Source organism: Lontra canadensis, unplaced genomic scaffold (assembly GCF_010015895.1).
Source record: "Lontra canadensis isolate GAN:19392208 unplaced genomic scaffold, GSC_riverotter_1.0 scaffold120, whole genome shotgun sequence".
NCBI lineage: Eukaryota > Metazoa > Chordata > Mammalia > Carnivora > Mustelidae > Lontra > Lontra canadensis.
Window position 1 is genome coordinate 3992710 of NW_022631114.1, and position 26667 is coordinate 4019376.

Sequence of the window (26667 nt, forward strand, 5' to 3'; positions counted from 1 at the left end):
ATTTAGTCGAAGAGGACTCCCCTCTTAAGATCGTTGATGAAAGTTGCCAAATTTCCGTCCCATCAGAAGTAGGAGTGTCTGTTTTCCCAAGGCGATTCTGGCAGTTACCTTTATAAAAAATCTTTGATAGTTTGATAAAAATAATTGTCACCTCATCACCAGTGGGCAATGTGCCTGATACTTGTGGGGTTAAATGTGAATTCATTTACTTATTAGCCTTTTGTTTTGACTGTGCAAATTGTTTAGGTCCTTTGTTTTTCCTTGAGGTGGTTTGTCATTTTTCTACTTGATATGGTAAGAACTCTTGGTATATTTAGATATTAAGTCTTTGAAATGTGTTACAAATATACTTCACATTTCCAACATGATGTTTTGTCCCAGCATTTGATTATGTTCCAAAAGCAGGAAGAGATTTTGAGGAAGGAAGCCTGAACTGGGAGGGTACATGCATGGTAACTATAGAGCCTTTTCTCCTCAACCAACATGGAAATCATTGCTTAGGGAAAAAGTGGGTTCAGGGTTCTCACTGAACAAACCTAAGCCAAGGCAGTGTTTCCCAGCTGCCTTAGGGTTCCAGAGAACCTCACTGAACTTGACCAAGGGCATTTCCCAGTTTCTTTTATTTCTTGATGCTGGATTGTTTTTTTTTTTTGTGTGTGTTTTGTGTTTTCTTTTGTTGTTGTTGTTTTTTTTTTTTTTTTTTTTTTTTAAGAATTTGGAGCTGGAAGAACTTTTAATTTTTTAAATAAACCTTATATCATAGTGGATGGGTAGTAGTATATATGGAGTCTCATTTCTATAAAATCATAACATTTCTAACTGGAGAGTAGGGACATAGACCAGAAATGTGCTCTGAAGACATTCATGTTTCTAAACGACCTTACTTATAACCTCATTTCCAGGATTCATTATTTCTGAGCCAACAATAAATTAGCCTTACTGAAAGTACCTTTCTCTCTTGACCCTGATTTAGTTGCTTTTTAAGGAGCTGGTGTGGTTTAGATTCAGAATTAGAATAAAGGACGAAGCAGGCAGAGTCCAAGCTGGCCCCAGATGGCCCCCAGACTCGGAGAGCAACCCCTAGCTTCTCGGAGCCCAGCAGGCTGGCGGTGGGCATGCAGGGCCGCCAGAAGGCTGTGCTGGCATGCTTGGCTGGGCCCTTGGGTCAGGTGGCTGAAGCAGGGCTGGTGGGGAGAAAGAGGCTCACCTTTTTTGGCAGGAAGGGAGCCCTCAGCAGTATTTTCCACCTGCTCTGGGGCTCACAGAGGCTGTGAACAGGATATGCTTTCAGTACCTTCTTGAACAACAAGAGGGTCATTCTGCACCAAAACAGGCAGGGCTGGCTGACTTGCTGAGGACATCCAAGGAAGGAGATAAGGACAGAGGCCCCTTATCTCCAAGTAAACACGAGCAGACCATAGTAAAAAAGCTAAAATCTGTACCAGAAAGGTGTAAAGTGCTTGGGAATCCAGAGGAAGGAGTGCATTTTGTCTGAAGACAAAGACAATAGGAGAAGTGTCCTGAGGAAGGTCCCTGCTGAGCTCGGTTTTGCAGTTGGGTAGAGAATGGATGCATGGGGCTGGAGGGGGCCGGATGGGTGCGCTCTCCTGAGGGAACGGCGTTGGGCACAGGCTTGGAGACCTGGGTCGTCCTTTACACTGGGGTCGGTGAGGGTTACGGTGAAGGAGAGGTAGACAATGAGATGGGCAAGGTAGGAAGGGGCGGCTGGCACTCTGTACTGGGTGCCGGGCTCTGTGGAGTGTGGAGGCCCTGGGAGGGCCTGGGCTTGAAGGGTGGTGGTTTTTGGACCAATGCAGAGGGGCTCCCGGGCTCCCACAAACAGGGCTTCACCCAGGTTGGCAGTCAGGGTGCTGCTTATACCGAAGTGGGTGGCGGTCGGGGTACCTGCTGCACGCTGTAGGGCAGGGTCCGTGCAGGCCAGCGGGGCACTGTGCTCGCGGGATGGGTGAGCCTGGACAGGGGGCCGGGGGGTGGGTAGCACATCCACCCCCACCCTCCCCACACCCCCCTCAAGGATGCAGAGCCTGGGTGCACCCGAGGAGTGTCGCTCTCTGCAGTGGCCATCTCTGCAGTGAAGAAGGCGACAGTGACCTCAGCAGCCCCGGGACAGACACAGGGAGGAGAGCAGCTCCAGGTTCCAGGCTGGGGCAGTGTCAGCCGCTCTCCCCAGGGACACCCGGCAAGGAGGCTGGTGGCACCTGCTGGCCCTGAGGGGTATGAGGAACACTTGTGGGCCGTAGGATTGTCCTATGGCTGAGCCTCTGCCGGGGTGGGGGGGCTGAGTTGACAAGGCAAGCGCTCTTGGTGCTTGGAGACAGAAAATTTGGGATCTGTTGGGGTTCTGACTTTATAGTTCATGTACCTTCCTCAGTGTCACTCAGCCTTCAGGTTTATCTGTGACATGGGCAGAGGAATAGCTGTTTCCGAGGTCTGACGTGAAAATGGGAAGAGACAACGTGTGTGGCAGTGGTTTATGAACTGTAAAGCGCTGTGTGCACGGAGGGTGTTTTCCTCGTTGTTGCTCCTCTCTGCAACAACCCACAGGGGCTGTTCTGGCAGGAGCCCCCTCACCCCTCACCCCTGCCCCTGAGCCGCCCACCTGCAGCTCTGTGCAGAGCAAGAGTAAGAGGGAGGGCTAGGGTTGGGGGCTGGCCTGGAGGGCTGCAGCAGGCGGGGGGGGGGGGGGGGGCGTCTCCGTGTGCCCTGAGGGCCCCACTCTGGGAGGTGCAGTCCCTGGCGCTTGGCTGGGACACTGGTTGGGTCTGAGTTAGGAACTTGCACGGGGGTTAATTTCTCTGTGTAATGAAGTAAAGGAAAATGGCTTGGACGTACTGCTCATTTCCTCCCCACGGCTCGCGCCCACGTGAGGCTTTTCCATGCCTTATTACCCGGGAGGGCCATTTGGTTTAAATATCTTGGGAGGCATCCAGCACACGTTCCTGGCTGGCAGTGGGCTCCCGTCTGCCCTGGGGCAGAGGCTCCTGGGTTTGCATCCTGAGTAGCACGTGCCCCTTGCCCAGCAGGACTAGCCAAGCGCGGCCACCGATGAACAGGAAATGGGTCACTGTGGCTAAGCGTACAGGGGCCAGACTTTCAAGGTTCAGATCCAGCCACTTCGACAAGTCACCGAGTCTCCTGCTTTAGTTCCTTGCATCTCTAAAATGGGGACAGTAACTTCTTAAAGTGTAGGGTGGAGACTAAATGAGACTAAATGTATCAGGGCTTAGCACTGGCTCTTATTTGGAGATGCGAAGGAACTGCTGGCTTTTTAAAATTCAGGTATCACTGGCGTGTAAGATTAGTTTCAGGAATACAAGATAATGCTCTGATATTTGCATATACAGTGAAATGATCAGTGTAAGCAGTTGACATCTGCCATACAAAGTTACAGTATTTTTTTTTTTTTGGCCTGAGAACTATTAATATCCACCGTCTTAGCAACTTTGCAGTACGTAATACAGTGTTACTAACTACAGTCACCCTGCCCTGCAGTACATCCCCAGGACTTATTTCTTTTGTAACTGGAAGTTTGTGCCTTTGACCTCCTCTGCTAGCTGTTTCGATGATCACAGGAGAGGATCGGAGCGCAGACGGAGCAGTGAGGGGCTGGCTGGGCCGCAGGACGAGGGACAGTAGGATTACGTGGAACCGGGCGCGCCGACTGCGCCGACTGAGGGCAGGAGGCCTGACTTGCCTGGCAGGTCGGTGAACAGGAGCTGCTCGTGTGGCCGCCCCCACCGGAATGGCAGGTGCAGAGAGTGAAGGTAGAAACCCCAAGGGGAGGAGCAGACCAGACCTGCAGAGCCTTCTAGAGGGAGGCAGCCTCTCTGTCATAGGCAGAGTGGGGCCGAGGGGCATTTCTAGGAGGGCTGTGGCGTGATGACGGTCACGCTGTCCCACGTGAAGCCTGGCACTAATGATGGTGGAGCTGGAGAGACTGACTAAGGGCACTTGGGAGCCTCTCCTGGGGAGGTGCCGGGGACATTGGCGGGAGCAGTCGTTCTGGGACTGGGGAGTGGGCGGCGGGAGGGTTGAGAAGAGGGTCCAGGGAGGGGATGGTTGGGATGAGGTGCTGGCCACTGGCAGGGAGAGCAGGAGCAGCGAGGGTTGAGTGGGTCACCCGTTAGGCGATCCCCGGGGTGGACATGTAGGTGGACAGCCCAGAGGGCGGCAGGAGCTGGGGTGAGGGGCGGAGGTCACAGATTGAGGACTGCGGCTGGTGGTGAGGCAGCACAGGAGGCCCTTCCGGGTCCTGCCCCTTCTGAGGTGGCTTTACGGGCCAGGAAAAGGACCCCCAGGTGGCTTGGCAGTCAGATCCTTCCCATCTTGTGTATGTCACCGAGGAACCCGGACAACAGCTGTCTTGGGTTGATTCTCAGCAGTGTCTTTAACCATAAAGGAGGCTAAAGTCAGCCCAACCCGCAGAGCTACAGAGAAGGCCAAGGGAATGCAGGCCTGTGAGAGGCTCCTCATCTGCACGGAGCTCTGGGTCTGGCTGGCATCCAGCCGCAGGGGAAGCCTCTGTGCTCGGGCTTCGTGGCAGCTCAGGAGGAGCTTTTACGGGGACATTTGTCCTTGCGAGGTTTATATAGAGCAGAAAAGGAGCAGGTAGGAGGTTCAAATGGAGGTGAAGAGAGAAGCAGCCCCTTCATGTGAGGAACCACACGTAGATGGGATTTAACCCAGCCCCGCCAGCTCCTGGCGGTACCCCGAGTGCTGTGCCTTCTGGGACACTAGAGAACGCATGAGCGCATGTGGGCGAGCACGTGTGACCTGGCCCCTCCGCTGCAGGTGGCTGGGAGGTTTGTGTCTGCAGAGGGAGAAGGAATGGCAGGTATGGCCGTGGAGGGCGAGCCGTGAAGGGCACTTTCCCTCCTTTGCACTCAGCATGAGCTTTATAGCAGATCTTACTAATGAAAGAACTACTTGATGACCCCTTTTATTATAGTCCCCGTAAAGGAGTTGATGGGATTCCTTGGTGCTGTGTTAGGTCCTGTCTCTGCAGAGAGGCCGTGGAAGGTGGGAGCGGAGGGAAGGCCATGTCCTGTGTGGGGGACTTAAATCGTCATCAGAAGTGGGAGGCGCGGAGCACCTGGGTGGCTCCGTCGGTTAAGCGTCCGACTGGTGATTTCGGTTCAGGTCACGATCTGAGGGTTGTGAGACTGAGCCCCTCCGGGCTCCGCACTCAGCAGAGTCGGCTTCAGGTTCTCTCTGTCCTTCCGTGGTTGTGGCCCGCGCTCTGCTGCACCTGTAGCATTTCATTTCGTCCTCAGGATCGCTCTTAGAGGCGGGTGCTGTCCGCTTTCCCACTTTACAGATGGGGCAGAGCCGCCTGGCTGCTGCCCCCGTGCCGCTCACACAGAGCATTCTGGAGATTTTGCCGTGTCTCAGCTTCGTGCCCGGCCAGGCTCTGTGGTCGAGTGCTCGGTTGTCGGGCGGAGCTGTCTCAGAAAGGCCCTTCCATGGCCAGGAACCAGGTCCTGTTCACGGTGTTGCCGGCCTCATTGTCATCCCAGCCGGGCTGTCCCCAGGGGCATCAGCCTGCCTTTGCAATGCCATTTCTTCTTTGTGCCTGTGGCAGTCACCGCTCCCCTCTCCGATTCTGCAGCCCCAGGGCCACATGGCATCGGGATCAAGACCGAGTCATCTGTGGGACTTCTGTCCCCCGTGTGCTTGGGGATAAGGCGCCATTGCCACCATTACCTCAGGGAATTTGCTGCATCAAAACCTGACACCTCGCACCCGTGCATGTAGGGTTCTGTCCCACGGCGGGGTGACCACACTCGGAGTCAGGAAGGGGCTTTCCCTCTCCCACCAGAGGCAGGGCCGCTCTTCACTCACTTAGAAGGAATGAGATTTCCTTCAGTGAGGGCTCGCCTTCCTACCTGATGCTCATCAGAGCTGCTGTTAGCTGAGCACTCAGTACACGCAAGGCAGGGCGTTCCCAAGAAGTGCTCAGATGTCACTGTCACCCCCCTCCCACCATCCTGTGAGTGGGACAGTTTTAGCCCCTTCTTATGGCAGTGGCTGTAGACATGAATTTAGGGTTGTTTCCTGACTGGGGACAACAGCTGTGTGTTTTAAAGAGCCAGAAAGACCTTTAGATGGCCTTAGTCCAACCCCTTCATTCTGCCCTCCTGGGAAGTAGCCCTGTGCCCAGCATCGGGCTGCTCCTCCGTGGGGACACTGGGTTGGCACCTTCCTGTGTCTGTCTGCTGCTCCCCACATCATGCCCCACCCCCCGCTGGTGTCCTCACACACTGCGGGCGCCTACCTGGGCGGCATGGGGCAGGCTCTGTATCAAGTCCTGGCCCTGTGCTGTGCATTCACAGTGACCCTCGGGATTGGCATGTGACCTCTGAGTCATGGTCACGGGAACAGATTAAATGAGGACCGTGCCAGCCCTGGGGGCAGCTTCACACCAGGCAGGGGCTACCGGGGGGACAACCGGGGCAGCTTCTGTTGGCCCACTCGTCAGTGGTGTGGATGGTCCCTCTGTGTTCTGCTGTCATTCTGGAGCGCTCTGGAGGAACCCCAGAGTGTGGAAGGAGGAGGTAAGGCGAGCCGAGGCCAGGAGGCTTGGGCTCCGCAGAGACACTTTGGACGAGCTCCAGGTTGGTGGGAGACGGGGAGCAGCACCTCCCAGCCAGCTGGAATTCTCTCCTTAGTGAAGTGTGCTAGGAAAGCCGCTCACAAAGCCGCTCTTCTCTGAAGCATCCCTTTGGAACGGTGACTGCGTAGAAAGGAAGGAACCTGCGCGCCCCGGGTTGGACGGCTCCTGGCGCTTTGCGCACGCTCTGCTCTGCCGGTTCCTGTCAAACCAGGGGGCTGTGCCTGACAACAGAATAACGAGGTCAGCGGCAGGAGGAGTGCCCGTCGCGCCTGAGCACGCTCCGATGTGTCCTCGCTCCCTTAGCCCTCCCTGCTGCGCTGCCGGGCAGGTAGCCCGTCTCCGGGCCGCATGGCTCACCAGTGGCCAGATGCACAGCCAGGCTCTTGCTGCTAGCGTCTGCGCCCTCAGCAGCACTTCCAAACGTGTACCAAATGGGTACACGTTTGGGGAGGGAAGGGAGACGCTCCTTCCTGCTCTCTGCCCACATCCTCCTGGATATTTTTTTATCTTTGTGAGGTTCTTCCATCCTCTAAGAGAGAGAACGAGAGAAAGCTCAGATGAGCTCGTGTCTTTGAAAACTCCAAGTCTGCCTGGCCATCTATGTATCTCACACGTAAGGGATGAGGAAGGTAGGGGATTATCTTCCTTGGTTCATCTCCAGCATCCAGGGAGGAAATTTCAGCCGGCGCACCTGCTCTCTGCCTTTAAGGCCACTGACAGTTGGCACAGAGTGTGGGAGGAGCCTCCCTGCCTCTCTGGCACTGAGCTAGAGCTGCGCCCTCCTCCCTTCTGCGGGTTTAGCCCCGCACCCCACCAGGCAAGGCTCTCCTTGCATTTTGCCTGCAGCTGCTAACAGCTGCCTTTCCTTCCCAGAGTCTTGACAAACAATACCCCTGCCACAAAGAGGAATATTTATAACCAGCACAAAACAAGTGTTTGCTATGTTAACATTTTTGGGATTCTTTGATTTTTTTTTTTGTAGTCTCATTAAAAATTCATCCCCTGAGGTCTCTGCTGTTTTCAGTCTCCATAAGTTTGGGGTGTTTTTGTCTGTCTGCTCTCAGGCCTTCTTAGAAATGTACGTAGGGGAAGGAGGAAATCCCAAAGTAGAAAGGGGGGCTGGAAGACTTTGGAATTGTCTGGAGAGAATTCACTGCAGCCCCCTCAGCATGGGGGCAGGGGCTAGCAGGCAGGGGACACTCCAGGCACAGAGCTGGAGCTGCAGGCTCTGGAAAGGTGACCTGGGACCAGAGGTCCCTCCTGCTTCTCATGGACTATTGTGACCTCCTGTGTAAGGAATGGAGAGTGATGTCTGAGGCAGCGAGGCCACCGCACACAGGATATCAGGGAGGGTTCTAGAAATCTCTGAGGCCCTCTTTCTGGTCTTGCAAATGAAACCACCCTTGATGTTGAAAGGGAAGTTAGAAGGACATCAGGATCTCCCCCACTGTTCTTTTTCTGCTTCTAAAGGCCATACATTGAATGATATCATTTGTTACCAGAAATCATATTCAGAGAAGCATAAAGAAAAAAATGGAAATGACTTATAATCTTACCATTCCAAGGTGATATCATGGGAATGCTTGACTGAAATCTTTTCCATCATTTAGAGTTTACAGACCCTTTTTTGTTTAAGTTTGGACAATACCATTTGTACTGTGGTTTCTAATCTTTCTAAAGATGGTCTCGTGACAGTTCTCTTATGCACTTAAATAGTCCTCAGGAACATTCCTTTTTAATGTCTAGAGAATTGCATATCACGAATGTTCCCTATTTGGTGACATTTAGTTTATCTGGACTGTTTTTCCTTTGTAAAACACATGTACATCTCTGAATATTCCCTTAGAATAACATCCAAGCTTGTGAATGCTTTGGAAAAGCTCATTTCTCCTTAAAAAATTTATGCCTTTGAGGTGCCTTTGTGACTCTTTTTTTTTTTTTTTAAGATTTTATTTATTTATTTGACACAGAGAAAGAGAGAGAGAGAGAGAAATCACAAGCAGGCAGAGAGGCAGGCAGAGAGAGAGGAGGAAGCAGGCTCCCTGCTGAGCAGAGAGCCTGATGCGGGGCTCGATCCCAGGACCCTGAGATCATTACCCGAGCTGAAGGCAGAGGCTTAACCCACTGAGCCACCCAGGCACCCCGCCTGTGAGACTCTTGATTTTGGCTCAGGTCATGATCTCGGGGCCCGGGAATGGTGCCCCACGTCAGGCTCCACTCTCTGCGGGAAGTCTGCTTGGGGATTTTCTCCCTGTCCTCCTGCCCTTCCCTCATGCTCAAGAGCGTGTCCACATGCTCTCTCTCTCTCAGTGAATGAATGAGTGAAGGAATGAAATGTTGGGAGTTCTTATACTTGCATAAGCAGTATGTTTATGTGAGCTCGAGATCATACTGGGGCTGGTCTTTGCCATATGTGTGAACGTTTGGGGGAGAGTATTGTCTCGTGTTGTCCTTCCCCACTACGTGTGGCAGATGCGTGGCCCCAGCTCCCTGGTCACCTCCAGCCTCAGTGGGCTCGGCTCGTCCATCCCAGAGCCACCCTGCCCCTGGCCACAGACCTCGCTGTCCTCCTTAACGTGTATGCAGGCGGGTACTGCCTACTCATGTTGACGCAAGAGCCGGAACCCGTTTGCCGTCTCTGAATCAGGGCCTGACATCGCTTCTGAAGAGGTGTGCACAGCTCTCGGTTTACTCATTCCCGGGGTGGGGGGGGGTGAGTGGGTATGTGTAGGGGAAGCGCCATGGCTGATACTCTGCAAGACCGCGATCCCCCAGGCTTCACCCCAGTCCCTGTCATTCGGTAGTCACTTGCCATCTACCACTGGAGCGATCTAGGAAATTGAAGCCTTTATTAAAAGGAAAACTCCCTCGGGAAGGGTCCTACGTGAAGGCATGACCCGCTGGTACTCCAGTTCTCAGTCAGGATCCTGGCAGTGCTGCAGAATTTGGGTCATGGGGGGCGCGTGGGGGGGTTCACCCTGGAGAAAGCCTGGGCCAGCTGGAGGTGGCAGCAGAAACAAAGCCACCTGCTCCGGGTCCCCAGAACCTCCTTGCCCACACCTCGTTTGGCCACAGTGAGGGCCCGGGGAAGGGACCCACATCTCACAAGGGCTGATCGGCTTCCGTTCAGCAACTGCTGTGTGACGGGACTGAGTGGGGTAGTAGCTTCCGTTCCATCACCACTTAGCTCACGGGCCATTGCAGAGAACACCCCTGTGTAAGGAAGATGTGAAGTTAGGTTTTATATGGAAGCGTGCCAGCCTTCCCACATGCACCCTGATTTGAAGGGTTTCGTTTGAAGGGTAAATTCTGTGTTGTTAGCATTTCCGTGGGTTACTCTCCAGGAGGAACCTCTTTCTCAAGAAGAGAACATTTGTGGGCTGATTGAGGAAGACGTTGACGGCATTTGCTGGGTATAGCGTAGTGTTCTGTGTCTCTGTGCAGCTTCCCCTTCTGATGAGTCACTCCAGCTTTTGGGTCTTTATGCATGAAGATTAGGAAAAGGTATATGTGCTTTGCCATTGACCTTTTTAGCGTGGGGTCGCCTTGCCCGGGAAGGGGATGTGGAGACACCCAAGAGCTACGAAAGTGCTGTCTAAATGGGGTCGCAGTGCAGTCTGGTGGGAATCTAATCCGTCGGAAGGGAAGTGCTGAGCCACCGAGGACCCTGCTTTTTCCATCATAAGCGCCCCAGCTTGTTCTTTCCTGACTTATGACCTTGGAAATGCAGTTGCCTGGGCTTCATGGGCAGTTCTCCCCCTGCTGTCTGTCTGCCTCTGCCGTGGCTGGGTAGGGCTTCTCCCAGTGGGAAGCGTGCCCCTCTCTCCTCCACCCTACCCCGTCACCCTCCCCATCCTCCGTGCTTTGGCACCTGCCGTGAAGCGGCACGTGGGGAGCTGCCTGGGGTGGTGTGTGTTCATGGCAAGGCAGCCACGTGGGGGACGGAAGCAGCCTGGGTTCATACCCATGCTCGGACCTTGAACGGGTGGCCCAAGCTCTGTGTCTGTTTCCACGTCTGCAAAACTTCCCTTAGAAATGTGGTGTCAACGTACATAAATCCATATGGGCACATCATCACCTCTGAACTAAGGTTAGTGTCCCCTCCCCACACTGGACACCTCAAACTTCAGTACCTTGTGGAATTAAAGAATGTACCTCAGAGGCTTCCTTCCAGAAGGAATAATCTGCCTTTTGTCCAACTCGAACGAATCTGTTGGGCACGGCACAACACACTCTGGGTTTCTATTCTTAAGTTCCTTGATGCAGTGGCCTGGGGCTAGGTGGCCGTCACCTGTGTGTCATCCTCAAAGAGCAGGTGTTTCTTAAACATCCCGGAATTATTTAGGATTCATGTCGCAGCAGGTTCTTTCCAGTGGCTAGAAGCGGGCCCCCAGGACTGATTCAGGGACAGCCCCCACTGGCCCAAGTGGAAGCTGCCGCTCTTGGCCAGGGCTGTTTTTTCTCTGTGATGCTTGCATTGTTTTAAGAACCTCACCCTGAAGCAGCCTACTTTGAAGTTTAGGGGGAAAAAACCCCAAAATATTGCCATAAGAAAGGGCGATTGCAATGGCTTTTGTGTTAGCAAGTATCAGCCGCAGTTTAGGACATGGCACGGGTGAGCCGAGCCTCAGAGCGTGTGCTGGTGAGACAGCCACTGGTCCTCCTGATCTGAGCTGGGCTGTGACCCTGGACTGTGTCTGTGAGTGCCTGGTCCCATCCAAGCCCAGACTTGGAGGCTTGGGAAAGGAGGCCCACATTTATGGAGCATATTCTGGAAAAGAAGTAGAATGAGCTCCTGCAGACGTCTTGTGGGGGGGGTGCCTTCCAGCTAGTACATGGAGTCAGATCACAGATGGGCAGTCTGCGGGGAGGCTCTTGGTTTTCTCTGCCTCGTTTCTGTAGAGGCCTCTGCGGCTGTCAGCTGCATGTGTTGGGGGGTGTCGTGGGAGCCATCAGAACTGGGAGAATCTTCCAGAAAGAGGTACCATAGTGTGGTGGTCAAAGGCGTGGACTCAGGCTGAGCCATTGGGCATGGATTCTGGTTCTGCCCCTTGCTGGTTGTTGGCTTAGGCAAGTCCCTTACCCTGGGACTCGGTTTCCTCATCGGATAGGTAGGGGGTCAGTGATGGTACAGATCTCTCAGAGCTGTCATCCAGGAATAAGTGAACAAAGTTACCATGTATAAAGCAGAACGCACATAAAACAGAAGTGATGTATATGTGTATGCTAAACAAAATACACATTCTTCCGTATTTACTGAAAAATAAATAAAATCCACCCCTCCCGGAACAACCCTTGTGGAGCTGGACTTGGGGCGTGTGACCCTGAGAAACGAAAGGCTCTAGGAAGGAGAGGATGGTAGGAGCCTGGAGGCCAGAATTGCCTCCACTCAGTCACCATGACATTGACCTTCTCCCGTCCTTATTTCCTCCTGGGAAAGTGAGGCTGTCGGTGCCACCTGTCCTGGAGGCTATAGGGTGGCGGGTGTGACGGGGTCAGCCTCCAGTGCTCCCCCCACTGGCTTATCTCTGTGAGTTGTAGCGTGAACACAGACTCTTACGCTAACTGGCCAGCTCTGCCCTTGTCTCTTGCCCTATCTGGCATCGGCCCTACCTTCATTTTAGGACGAAGACACCAAGGCCCGGGCTGCTTCTTGCTCACTCGCCTGGGGACAGTCATTACCAGGATGCACTCCATTCTTTCCATCACTCTGGTATCTGTTTCTCTATCCCTGCTCCCCTTTGTCTTAAGTTTTCTCATTTCACATTCCCTCTCCCAGGGTGTGGGTAGCTGTGCAGCGAATTAGAGGGATATAATTAGCGCGCAGGGATAAAGCCCCTCCAGCTTGCCATCGTTCTTCTTGGACCAGCTGTGCTGAGACAGGGCCTGGTACCATCTGTCCCTGCAGAGTGCCATGGTTAGCCCAAGGTAGTAGAAAGGGGGATGGGCACTCTCCCTGGAAGGCACGCCCTCTGCTCTCCCTCCTGACCCTGGTGATCCTGCAGTGCCCCCCCTCTCTGGTGCTCCCAGCACACACACACACAACAAATACAAATGGCCTGATGAAAGGAGGAGCCACGTGTGCGGTCCACAGACCTGGGCTGGGCTGTGAAAGGCGGCAGTGGGCTGTGCTGGTGATGCTGAGCCAGGAGGGGAGTTGCCACCACCCTAGTCCTAACAGGTTTTTCTGGGGGAGGGAGTCGGGTACCATCCCCCTGCCTCCATGCGCGGATCCGGCAGAACCAGTTGCCTGCATGGGGAGGGGAGCCCAGGAGCCAGGCCACCCTGGACGGGAGGGGCCGGTGGTGGAGGAGCTGTTCCCACTCGCATCTGCCCGGAGGCCCAGTTCCATGTAGTCGTCTTTGCTCTCCTGTGCGTTGTTGACCCTGGCCGTGGTCACACGGGAGCCGCTTCTCCAGCCCCCGAGCAGAAGTCCCGGCCGCCCTTCTGATGCCACTAGCTGGGTTCAGGTGGCGGTGTGACCAGTACCTTCTCTTCGGGGTTGGTAAGTGCCAGGCCCTTTCTTCCTGGGGCCTCGCAGAGCCTTCTGGCTTCTCCACAGACCCTGGCATTCTCTCTGGCTTGGGGCCCATACGTTGCGGAGGTCACGATGGGCCGGTGCCAACGGCCTTTTGTCTGTCTGCTTCCTTGGGCTCCCAGTACTTTTTCAGTGCTAAGACTGGATGACAAAAATGGCACATTTTATATGCCCAGCCCTGTCTGTGCTTCCTTGTAACTCTGTGTTTAAGTCTCCTTAGTAGATAAGCACAGAGTCTAAATCCAGGGTCTCGAGGACTGTGCGATGCAGGCGCGCGGGTCCCCCCTACACCCCTGCCCCTTTCTTCAGGCCCACGCATGCGCACGCCGCCTTCTGCTTGCGCACGTGCACACCGTGTGGTCCTCCCTGTGCCTCAGGCTGACCTGCAAGGGGTCCCGGCACCCAAACCCCGGGCAGGCGTCATGGACCTGACCCTCTCAGTCTCTTCCTCTCCCTCAACGTTTTCTCATGAGCCCCCTCAGTGCTCTCGACCTCCGTGAGCTGCAGGATGCTGCTGGTGACCCTGAAATATGAACGATCATTAGCCTTTGAATATATCTCCCTCTTCGCTCATCAGCAAGATCTCTCCTGAGCCCTCAGTGGACCAGACACTGCTCCAGGCGGTAAAGACACAGCAGGGAACCCGACAGACAAAACTCCCCTTCCGTGTGGACCTCACACACACCCCTTCTGCTTACTTCTCCCTAGGCATTCGCCGTGAATGATCAAGTCCCTGCTGACTTCCTCCAGAATCACGCGGGACTTCCCGTTTGTTCTCCAGCAGCCGGACCCATGGGCGGTGTGTGCTCTGGCGGCCCCCGTGGTCCCCATCCCCACGCCTTTTTTGGGGGCGCGGGTGGCGATGTGCCTCAGCTCAGAGTTCTTTCTAAGAATTTATTTCAGCCGAGAAAACAATTCCCAAGTCCATACATACTTAAATAGTCAGTTTTCAGCTTCTGTCTTCTCTCCCTAAGCCTTTCTGCTCCTTCCGATGCTTCTGTGCCTTCCCTCACATCCGTTCTGAGGGTCAGAACTTCATCACACCTGCGGAAAATCGGAAGAACCACAAGCCTAGAAAGACTCAGCCATCTGGGAGTCTTCATGCCCACACGTGTGGGATGCACGTGGTGGTGGGAAAGGGAACGTCAGCTCCTTCATTCACCAGCTCCTATTACCTTGAGCAGGTCCTTCCCGAGCTCTTGCTTCCACAGTTGCAAAGTGGGTGTCCCAGGACCTCTTGGGTTGGCTCCTGTGATAATTAAATGTGGTCAGGGAATTGCTCGTTGTAGTGCTTGATGCCAGGAAGACCTTCTGTCAGGCACACCAGGGTTTTCTGTTCGGTCAGGTACATATTTGGAACACACCTCTTAAAGCCCAGGCAACTGCCCATCCTTTTCATTGTTCACACTCTCCCTGTGTGCCTGCGACATGGTCCCTCTCTCTGTTGCCTTTCTTGCAGGAAGGACTAGGGTGGTCCTCGCGAACATGTGCCATGCCACGTGGAACTGGCCAGAGCTGGCAACAAGGTGGGGTCGGGCTCAGTCTGTGGGCTCAGCTAAGGCCCAGCGCATGGGAGGAGGTAGGTTCGGGGAAGGAAGCTGAGGAAGCAGGTGCACTCCAGATAGAACCCGGATGTGAGCCTGGTTTAGTTCGGGATGAAGAGCCGCTGTGGGCGTACTTGGGGCAGCAAGATGGGAGCAAGAAAAGCTGTGAAGCTGTGGAGGAAATGAGCACATTATCTGTGCAGCCCCTCCCTGCTGGTCACTGTGCACGAAATGGGGCCTTTGAGGTGGGGTGGCCCAGGAGCCCCTCAGCGCCATGTCCCTTCCCCATCATCTTCTTCCCAGGTGGGAAACACGCTCCTGCTGCCCTTTCTGTATCCAAGCAGAGGCTTTAAAAATACAGCTTCCTGTGAAAAAGAGACGCAGTGTCTGAATGAAATATAAACTGTGGTTGCTATGGCTGCTGTTCTGTCATAGCCATCTGGTACGTCCGCTCTGGGAAGTGGGACTGAAACCGGGGGTATGGGACCGGCAGCCGCTGATGTGCGTGTGATTCACTCCCGTCACTGGGCGCGCATGGAGAAGCAGAGGCTGAGAGAGGCGCCTCCCACTCCATCCGTGTCCGAGCTGTGAATGTCATGGTACGTTAGCGTCGCTTTACCAACATGGACACTGCGGCTCAACGAGTGCTATAGACTGAATGATTCTGCCCCCACCCCAATTCCTGTGCTCAAACCTAATTCCCAAGGTGATGGTATTAGGAAGTGGGCCTTCGGGGGGGGGTGCTTAGGTCATGAGGGTAGGGGGTTTCATGACGGGATAAGTGTCTCAGAAAAGAGAGCCCCAAGATCTCCCCGGACCCTGCCCTGCATGGAGACACAGCGAGAAGACAGCCCTCCGTGAACCAGGGAGTGGCCTTTACCAGACGCCAAGTCTGTCAACACCCTGATCTTGGACTTCCTCTCCACAACTGTGGGTAATTGATTTCTCTTGTTCAGGCCACCCAGCCTGTGCTGGTCTGTCATGGTGGTCCCCACGCATGACAATTAAGAGATTAAGTCTCTCAGCTCATGAGCTCCGGAGCTGGAGCCCGGTCTGGGTCCTTGACTTTCCTGGACAACAACTATTTCAACATCGTGTGATAGGAGACGTTCGTACAGTTCTCTTACATTCCTCAGGGTACTTCCATCATTGTCTTTACTGTTTCATCAGTCGTGAAAGGGAGATGAAGCAGGTTATCAACCCAAAACGGAAACCCAGAGAAACTTCAATTTCCCACTGTTTCAGTGAGACAGTGGATGAACCAGGAACAGAGCCAGCTCCTGCCAGTCCCTCTCACCCCCTGACCCCAACTGCAGCTGACTCTACCTGTCATCCTTACAGACACCTCTCTCGACCGTGTTTCAGCTCAGCTCTAAGGAGAAGTGAGATCTGTGGTTGTGGGGATGGCAGGTGGTGGGGGGTGGGGTAGTGTCCTAGTGCCTAAGGTGGGTCCTAGGTGGAGGGGCTGAGCCTGGACCAGCCATTCTCAGTGGCCACATGGACCGAAGAAGGATACAGCACACTTAGCCATGGAGGGCTCACAAACTCATGGATGGCCATGGAATAGACTTGTCACCCGGCCTTTAGGGTCCTGCCACCAAGGGAGTCCAAGTCACAGTGAGGCTCTGTACCTGCTAGCCTTCATTCACCCCTTTGACTTCAGAACTGCTGCTCTGTAGGCGTGTGTGTGCTGGACACTCTGTTAACACCCTTCCTGCCTCGTTACTTTGCATTGAAACTGATCCGGTGGGCGGGGGGGGGGGGGGGGGGGGGGGGGGGGGGGGGGGGGGTGGTAAACGTCCCTTGTTCTGTCTGTCCAAGCAGGTGGGAGCAGATCTCTGTTCATTAACAGAGTCCTGGCCTGGAATGTAGTGTACCAGCCACAGCTCTGGATAGAGAGGACACGGAAGGTCCTCGGGCCCAGGTGGGTGGCGCTGAGTTGACCCTTTCTGTTTCAGCTGCTGCCCGTGAGCTCATTGCATGTGGGGGTGGTCAGGGTCACCTCTGCCCAGCAGAGCACCCCTCGCCCCTGAAGATGCTTCACAGGGTCAGCTGCAGGAATCAAGTACTTGCCTTGGCCGTCTCACTTGAATAGAATTGTATGTTTCATGTAAGTTAAGACTATTTCATGTATGTGTACAGGTGCCCTGGGTGGCGAGTGGTTTTGAAGGTGAGCTGTCTTGGGCAGTTTTCACGTGGCCACCTCAGGTGCACGTTATCCCTTCTCTGTCAAGCAGCTCTTTGTCACGTGACATCTGGTCACGGCAGTAGATTTCATGTCTGCATCAGCCAACACACGAGCCCCCTTCTGGAAGAGCCGCACACCCTCTGTTCTGGGGCCCGTGTTTCCTACGATCAGTTCAGCTCAGGGGTCCGATTCAGGAACTGTTTATTTGTGCTGCTGCTGTGCTTGGCAGCCGCAGTGCTGTGTTCCTTGAGGAAGACCACAGGCAGAGTGTCCTCTTCCGTGTCCTGACGGGGGCCCCACAAGCAGGAGCACAGCTGATGCTGCCCCTGGGCTTCTCTGGCCGAGTATCTGCGTGTTTTCTAAGGGTTCCGGAGAATGGTTCGGAGCTTGCCGTGTGCTCCGTGGAAAGGCACCATGGAGAGGAAGGACTGTGATCTGAGCCTGCGTCGGTAGCTGGGTAAGCACTGCGGGTTAGAGCACAACAGGACAGGGCACTGGACGCCACTCACAGCTGCCCGGGGACACAGGTGTGGGCGACCCCATCAGGCCACACAGATGAGGTGCCGAGCCTCAGGGTGGCCAGGAGCAGGGCCGGGACCCATGCCCGAGGCTCCCGCCCGGGAGTGTGCAGACTTCCTTGATCTGGCTACAAATCGAACTTGTTACTGCTCTCTTAGCTGTGGGCCACGAGGCTAAACCAGGAAAGAAGGCTTGGGGTTCTAGAGGGGCGTGTGGCTGGCTTCTGCAGCCAAGACCGTGGAGGGCCCGCACAGACTGTCAGACAGACCTCTCCTCCGGCACGTCCGTCAGCCGCTGGGGCGTTGTGGCAAGAAAGAAATGGAGAGAACTGAGGATCCTTGTAGCAGAAGATAAAACCCAGCTGCAGCCAGCACTGAGGACAAAGGCTTGACCACGCTCTATGTTACCCTTTTATAGAATGTAACATCTTAATTTTTTTTTTTAACCTCTACACTGAGAGGAATATTTTTGTGATAATGGGGGATGTTCTTTTATATTTTTATAACCGCTTGATTTTGCCTGGAGATAATGATTTCATTTTTTTAATCCCTTCATTCTGAATATTAAGCGATCCTTATCTGTGCCATGAGACTACAGACAATTGATACCGCAAATGCCATTGTATGCAAAACGCCGATCTCCTCTCAAAGTGAATGATTTTGTCTCCAGAGGGTTGGACTTCAGAAAGCCACACTTTCCTTCCAGAGAGCGTGAAGGTGGGGATCCGGGCCCCATGCGGATGTGGTCATGCAGTGGGCACAGGGAAGGCTGCTCCCACAGGACCCTCGCTCACTCCCAGTGGGACTCGTGGTGGACTGGCCAGGATGGGCCGTGGCCTGTGTCTGAGGTCCTGGGACTTTTATTCACTCCTCAGTGCTTCTTACTCCCATGTGATGGATAAGTTAACCAAGGTGCAGAGAGGGTGTGTGGCCTGCCCAAGGTCACATAACCAGCAGCTGTAGACAGAGGGGGAGGACCAGAAAGAGTTCCAAAGTGATTTCTACCAGTTCAGAGAGGCAGGAAGTTGAACAAAACAATACCCAGAGCCTGCCCACCTGAGCTGGGGACCCAGAAGTCGTCGGTGACACTCCCCCTCCCACGTCCTGCCCACTGATCAGCTGTTCCCACTTCCCAGGTGGTCTCCCTCCCCAGGATTTACACACTGCCCCTGCCTGGCTCCCCAGACCTTCCGTGTGTCTGCAGGGAGGTGTGGGCAGGTGGGGCAGGTGCTGTCCCGGCTCCCTGCACAGTCAGCCGAGGTGAGCCCAGCTGCAAAGTATTGTACCCCTTCCAGCCTCGCCCACCCCTGCCCTGCCGGCATCTTCTTCCACACAGATGTTTCTAGCTGTTCTTTTTACCAGGCATTAACATGGGCTGCTGTCCCAGAAACCAGATCCTTCCCATTGGGGTCAGCAAAGATGCCCTTCCTCCCCACTCACCCTCCCCATTCACCCTCCCCGCTCACCCTCCCCGCTTACCCGCTTCACCACCTAAGGAAGCTAGAGCTCCAGGAGGGCTTGCATCTGGCAGATGGGTCCTCGTGGACATGGGCTCTGGGGTGGAAGGGGCTCGCCAGGGCCGGGCCTGCCCCTGGCGGGGCCTGCGCACCTTCTTGCCTGGCCTTGGAGAGCGGCCTGGGAGGCAGGGCCTCATGTGCTTTAAGTCACAGGAGAGTTTTAATGAAGCAGGGGAGTGTTGTGATCTGGTTTACATTCCTTAAAAATTTTTTCTTGTTGCTAGGAATCATTTGGGGGAGGCTGTTTTTGTCTTCTAGGCCAGAAGTGGTGGCCCCTGGGTGATGACGCACTGTAGAGGTGGGGGTGGCCGGATGTGCCCACGGGCTGGATGTGGGAGTGGGGGTGTGGGGGGAGGAATCCACGGTGGTTCAGGTTTCTGCCTGAAGTAACCAGAGGGAGCTGGCGGGGAGGAGAAGAAAGGGAGAGGACGAGGGATCTGGAGTTTCAGTTCGGACTCGTGTGGTTTAAGATACTAGCCTCGCTCATGTCCTGGTGCAAATGGAAAGGATATGCCGGTGAGGGCCGCTGGCTGGTGGAGGCCCTGGCCCCAGGGTTCAGGTCACCTGTAGGACCCTGGGTCACTTGTAGTCCGTTTCCCCCGCCCAGCACACGTATAGGGAAGTGGAGCACGGTGCGGGGCACAGAGGTGCAGGACCAGAAGAGGGGGCCGCTGTGGTCACCCCTCAGTGAGGTCCCTGCCCGAGCTCACTGGCTTCAGGAACAGGCCAGGCCCTCCCCACGTACCGCATGCAGCAGGGGATGCAGGGGTTCGTCCTAAAGCATGAGCATGGCCTGCGGCGCTCACAGCCCCGCGTGCTCTGTGGGGGGCGTCCCGGCCCTGTGCCCCTCCGTGTCCACAGCCATCTCTGCAGCCCTTCTGGGGAGCTTCAGAGACCTCACCTCCCCAGCGTCTGGACTCAGGTCCCTCTTATGGGCACCCCCATCCCCCTGCCTGACATCACTGGGTCACTGTCTGCTGCCTGCTCCTGTCATTACACTGAGAACGCCCAGGGGGAAAACACTGTGTCTTACTCCTTTCTGTCCCCAGGATCAGTATGACCCTGAGGTATTCACTGGGTAAGTGGTTCTGACAGCTGCCCTTGCCTTAAGTCCCCTCTCTGAACAAGACACCTGTTCTTGTAATCACCCCTGGAAAGAGGGGTTGGCTCCTAGCTTGGGGTGGTGGGAGGAGTCTCTTTGGGAGATCTGAGCATTAGTGAACCATTCTTCCTTCCTTCCTTTAAAAAAAAAAAAAAGATTTATTTATTTTAGAAAGAGAGAGCATGGGGGGGGGGGGGAGGGGAAGGGCAGAGGGAGAGAGAAAATCTCCAGCAGACTGCCCTCTGAGCACGGCGCCCGACACAGAGTTCGATCCCACCACTCAGAGGTCATGACTTCAGGGGAAACCAAGAGTTGGAAGCGCAACAGACTGCGCACCTGGGCAGCCCATCACTGAGCCATTCTCGACGCTACCCTGGCTCTGTGGGCCTGCTGTGGCATCCTGGGATTGAGGGAGCACGTGATCCCTGGTAGGCCGAGGGAACCAGATGGGCAATTGTGATGGGGCCTTGAGGGCTGACATGATGGGGTAGGGAGGGGAGCGGAGAGGCGGAGAGGAGGGAGACGATACGAGCTTGTGATGGGGCAGTACGGCATCGGCACCATGGACCTGCAGAGCCCTGTACCCCAGCCCAGACACTAAGGGCTCACACCCACACCTGCTCTTCCTCCTCTGGGCCCTCCCTTACCAGCCTGCCCCCATCCGCATGCCCAGTCCCATGTTGCCTTCGCATTTTTGGCAATGCAGTTTCTCCCTTTCCCTTCAGAGTTCCTTCTGGCTGTGCGCCGTGACCCTCCATCCCCCACAGGGAAAGCTGTGCCCAGCAGATGTGGAGGGAGCTGGTGGGCTTCACAGACCACATACCTGGCTGAAGTGTGTGTGTGTGTGTGTGTGTGTGTGTGTGTACACGCTGTGCACAGATCAGCCACATGCCTCCTTGTCTGCTCACGAGAGCAGAAGGGACACTTTGAAATAATTACGCCAGGCAGCACGTGCTCTTGGACTGGCTCTGGGCCAGGTGGGATGAAGGTCACGTTCACTGTAAGGCGCTTAGAAGTGAGTGACCTGGGGATGTGTCCCAATACTTCAGAGCTTCTAGTTCCTCACCTGCCGAAGGGGATGGTGATCCACCAGGACGAGGACGTTGTGAGGCTCACCTGGGTAGAATCTGGAAAAGCTCCTATAAATGAATCAAACATAAGAGCGGCTTCACTTGGCTGGGGATGTTGCCCACCCCCAGGGCCATATTATTCAATGGTCATATTAACAAAGGTAGTGATATGGATTGAATCTGAATGGCATTTCCTCCCTCCCCCCCTCCCTCCTTTCTTCCTGGTGACTGGCCTGTGCCAACACTTCTCAAATAGGAAGTGGGGGGGGGTACAGAGTGGAGGGGGACAGTAGAGGACTCAGAAATCCAAACCAAACAGATAAGAGGGTGCTGGCTACTTCCCAGTTGCTTCCTGAAGCAGTTGGCCAGGGCAGAGTTTGCTGTGAGAACTCACTTGGAAATTGCCTGGGAGCCAAAATTCCTTTAAAGCTAACTTTTGGAAGAGAAGATTTCATTCTGCTTACTCAGCATGATGGAGCAATTAAAATGCTGGTTTTCCTCCTCTTTGAGAGCTACCCCTGAATAATTTATGCCTTCACCCACTGGAGGCTGTAAGTCTTCGCTGAAAGCTGAAACACAATGATTTCCACTAAGAATGGGTGTGGGGAAGCAGGCTGTTCCTGCTACCCGGGGCCCCACTGACTGCTGGCCTCAGTGTCACTGCAGCTTGTGGCCAAGGGCAGTTAGATGGCCTGATGCCCTTCCCAAAAAATGGCTGGTGACCAACCGTAAATATGGTGGCCGCTTGGCTGTCTGGGCCTCCATTTCTTCTTCTTTTTCTTCTATAAAATGAGGGCAGTTAGAGCATTTGAAAGCCCTCAGCCCAAGTCACAGGATTTCTGTGGCTGATGCCTCAGGAAAGATTTCCAGGTTTCCACAACAGCCTTGCAAAAAGCAGGCATTCCATTTTCCACGTGGGGCACTGCACTTGGGGATATTTATCTAAGACTGTGCACTTAGCTACAAGTAAATTCAGGGTTTCGGCTCCCGAATCTGTCTAACCTAAAACCTGGACTGCCTTGTCATTGTCTTATTTTGCTGGGAAAAACTTGTTTTTCAGAGACTGCCTACACCACTAGTGGAGAAAGGGGGGGATGGTAAAAATTCTGAAGAGCGTGCATAACTTTTATTAGAAATTGCAAAGTCCATCTCCTGCAGGGTTATCTGGCTGGCTTAGTCGGTGGAGTATGGATCCCTGTCTCCCAGGTCATGAGTTCGAGCCCCAAGTTGGACATAGAGATTATGTAAAAAAGATTAAAAAAAAAAAAAAGAAAAAGCTTGTCTCTTACAAATCCCTCCACACTGTTAGCCTGGTTTAAATCACTATATGGAATTGAAAGCCATCTCTCTCTCTTTTTTAAAATTAACATATAATGTATTATTTGCCCCAGGGGTACAGGTCTGTGATTCAATCAGTCTTACACAGTTCACAGCACTCACCATAGCACATACCCTCCCCAGTGTCCATCACCCCACCCCCCAACACCCTCTGGCAACCCTCAGTTTGCTTCCTGAGATTAAGAGTCTCTTACGGTTTGTCTTCCTCGCCAGTCCCGTCTTGTTTGATTTGTCCCTCCCTTCCCCCTCGGACCCCCCCCCCCCCCCCCCGCCTCTTAAATTCCTCATATCAGAGAGATCATATGATCATTCTCTTTCCCTGATTGACTTATTTCACTCAGCATAATATCCTCTAGTTCCATCCATGTCATTGCAAATGGCAAGATTTCATTTCTTTTGATAGCTGCATAGTATTCCATTTGTGTGTGTGTGTGTGTGTGTGTGTGTGTGTGTACACCATGTCTTCTTTATCCATTCATCTGTGAATGGACATCTAGGTTCTTTCCATAGTGTGGCTGTTGTGGACATTGTTGCTATAAACATTCGGGTGCACGTGCCCCTTCGGATCACTACGTTTGTATCTTTAGGGTAAATACCCAGTAGTGCGATTGCTGGGTCATAGGGTAGCTCTACTTTCAACTTTTTGAGGAACCTCCATGCTGTTGTCCAGAGTGAAAGTCTATCTCTTCAGGGTGCATGTGTGTATTTCCAACGGCTCTCCCTGCATTAGCCAAGAGCTGTGAGGTTTTTGTACATTGGTGAAATGATCTAAAGGATCCCCTTCAGATTGAGCAATACATTTCAAGTTGCCAGGCATGCAGTTGTAGGGCAGAGCGAGGGCAGTCTCGTTTCCGGGCATTTCAGGCCCGGAGGGGTGCCGGCATCCGTAGTGAAGTCACCTCCCCCGGGCTGGCGCGCGGTGACCTTCCCTTGGTGTCCTTCCGCCCGTCGCATGTCCCTTTCTGGGCGGAGCGGTGTCCGTGCTGGCCGGGAGAGAACGCGGGGCGCAGGCTGTGCGGTGCGGGGAGTGCGGGGTCCCCGGCGCGCAGGGGACGGTGCGGCCCCGCCCCCAACCCCCGCCGCCTCTGTTTCAGGCCCCACCCGAAAGATGCCGCCCGGCGCCAGCGCCATGGACTTCTTCCAGCTCTTCGTCCCGGACAACGTGCTCAAGAACATGGTGGTGCAGACGAACATGTACGCCAAGAAGTTCCAGGAGCGCTTCGGCAGCGACGGCGCCTGGGCCGAGGTGACGCTGACGGAGATGAAGGCGTTCCTGGGCTACATGATCTCCACCAGCATCTCCCATTGCGAGTCGGTCCTGAGCATCTGGAGCGGCGGCTTCTACAGCAACCGGAGCCTCGCCCTGGTCATGAGCCAGGCCCGCTTCGAGAAGATTCTCAAGTACTTCCACGTGGTGGCCTTCCGCTCCAGCCAGACCACGCACGGCCTCTACAAGGTCCAGCCCTTCCTCGACTCCCTGCAGAACAGCTTCGACTCTGCCTTCAGGCCTTCCCAAACCCAGGTGAGCGCCCCCACCCCGGGCCTCCCCGGTGGCAGCCCGCTGTCACCCGGAGGGCGCCCCTGCCCTTCTCTGTCCCCCAGCCCCCACTCCAGACTCAGCGCTCCCAGCCCCGGGGAGGTCAGAAAGCAGGGGTTCTGCTTGGACTCGGTTTCCCTCCTCCTCACCCACACTCTCCCTCCCCGGAGTGCTGCTGTCTTTCCAGGTCCCATGTTTGACAGGCCGATGTGCATTTTCTTCCATGAAGGAGAACCTGTGATGGTAACTAGCCCGTGTTCTCTGAGCGCGTACCCCGCTGTTGCTGGTGGAAGGGGTGAGGCCGGGGAGGCGGCACGGGGAGGGAGGCCGGAATCTCAGCCACTCGTCAGGTACCCGGGAGTCATTCGGGTGCGGGGGTCCAGTAGAGCCCCACACCTAGCCGTTATGGCCCCCTTCCCAGCTTCCCTCCCTGTTTCTAGAAGGTGCTGTCTGTTCTCAGCTCCCGAGCCCCTGCCTGCTGGTGCTGATGTGTGGCCGGTACCCCGGGCTGCAGGGAGATTCGAGGTTCAGAACCGACCTCAAAACTGGAGAACCGGTCTAGCAACTGAGGAGGTGGCTTGTTTCGGGGATGCCTCTAACCGAAGCTAGAGGAAGGTTTTGGCCCATGGGAGTCTGATTTCCCTGACCCGTTCGATGCAGAAACAAAAACTGACATCATTTTTATTTGTACACTTAAAGGGCTCTCAGTCTACCCCACTCTTTCTTGGGCTTTTCCTTTAAGGGCCTTCTTCCTAAAGCTCAAATCCTTTTTGACTCTGTATCTTGCCTTTTTTTCCTGTGCAGCTGAAAAATCACAGGGTTTTTGTGGGGGAAGATATCGTCCTATTTCAGGTCTGTGGGAGCCTGTAACCAGTTTCTGGAAGCGTTCCGCCTGCTGTTCTGCAAATGCGCTGGGCTCATTATGATTTCCAGGTGTTTGCCATGCTCTTTCTGACTCCCGGAAGCTTCTCCCTCCTCTCCGCCTCAGCAGATGTACCCAGTCTCCGGGGTCCAGTGCAAGGCCTGCGCTCCCATGCTGGCTCCTCTTTCCTGAATTCCCCCACTCTTTATAGGGCAGCTGAGTCCCATTCTTCCTTGTCTCCCGTTGTGGCTCTTACCTTCCAAACAGGAGGTGGACTCTTTTCGGGACACAAGCCCTGCCTTACACAGGCCCCACAGGACCAAGCACAGGACTCGGCACGTTTTTTGGTCTGTTTCACTGAATATTTGCGTGATTGGAAATGAACCAGACCAGAGCCCTACTGGCTGGATGCAAATGGAAAAGAGCAGTATTCTGACCATCTTCGGGGTCAAACATTTGAACAGCTACTGGCAGAGGCTGTGGGCTCGCTCCGGCTGAGAATCTCTTAAGAACGCAACAACCAGCTGCTTGGATGACTGATACTTAACAATGTAAAGACGAGAGTGCTGAGGATTCTTCTAGCTCCTCGACTAGGCCAGGCTTATTCAGAGTTACGCTCCTGTCTGGGGTGTGCTGCTGTGAGCTGGCCCCATGCTGTCTGCCTTCGGAAACTGCGGTGTCAGATACCCGAGCCCCGTCCCCAGGACGATCCCTGTGCATGTGTGTGTCTGGAGCCTGGGGTAGCTTGTGGGCACACGGCAGTTCCTGCTGGCAAAATCCGAGATTGCGAGCCCGTCCCTTCCCAGCCCAGGCATGGGTGCCCTGAGGGGGTGCAGCCCATCCCCGAGCCATGGGTGACTGCAGCGCCCCTGGGCAGCTCTGCCCTCCCTTGCATGGCTCAGATGCGCAGCAAGGACCGCCAAGACCCTTTCGCTTCATTCTTACCCCTCCCCCCTCCGACACCGTCTTTTCTTTTTTTTTTTTAATTTCTTTTCAGCGTAACAGTATTCATTGTTTTTGCATCACACCCAGTGCTCCATGCAATCCGTGCCCTCTCTAATACCCACCACCTGGTTCCCCCAACCTCCCACCCCCTGCCCCTTCAAAACCCTCAGGTTGTTTTTCAGAGTCCATAGTCTCTCATGGTTCACCTCCCCTTCCAATTTCCCTCAACTCCCTTCTCCTCTCCATCTTCCCATGTCCTCCATGTTATTTGTTATGCTCCACAAATAAGTGAAACCCTATGATCATTGACTCTCTCTGCTTGACTTATTTCACTCAGCATAATCTCTTCCAGTCCCGTCCATGTTGCTACAAAAGTTGGGTATTCATCCTTTCTGATGGAGGCATAATACTCCATAGTGTATATGGACCATATCTTCCTTATCCATTCGTCCGTTGAAGGACATCTTGGTTCTTTCCACTGTTTGGCGACCGTGGCCATTACGGCTATAAACATTGGGGTACAGATGGCCCTTCTTTTCACTACATCTGTATCTTTGGGGTAAATACCCAGTAGTGCAATTGCAGGGTCATAGGGAAGCTCTATTTTTAATTTCTTTTAATCTTTTTTAATCTCCACACTGTTCTCCAAAGTGGCTGCACCAACTTGCATTCCCACCAACAGTGTAAGAGGGTTCCCCTTTCTCCACATCCTCTCCAACACACGTTGTTTCCTGTCTTGCTAATTTTGGCCATTCTAACTGGTGTAAGGTGATATCTCAATGTGGTTTTAATTTGAATCTCCCTGATGGCTAGTGATGATGAACATTTTTTCATGTGTCTAATAGCCATTTGTATGTCTTCATTGGAGAAGTGT

At 54.2% G+C, this 26667-nt stretch overlaps 1 protein-coding gene across 1 annotated transcript in view; it reads left to right on the forward strand.

Annotated features, from left to right (window-relative positions):
- The window catches only part of PGBD5 (piggyBac transposable element derived 5), a 96927-nt gene that overhangs the window by 39778 nt on the left and 30482 nt on the right, over positions 1 to 26667 (forward strand). The window contains exon 2 of the mRNA XM_032841094.1: positions 23544 to 23971. Within this exon, the coding sequence (XP_032696985.1) occupies positions 23544 to 23971 (428 nt within the window). The remainder of the gene's footprint in view (positions 1 to 23543; positions 23972 to 26667) is intronic.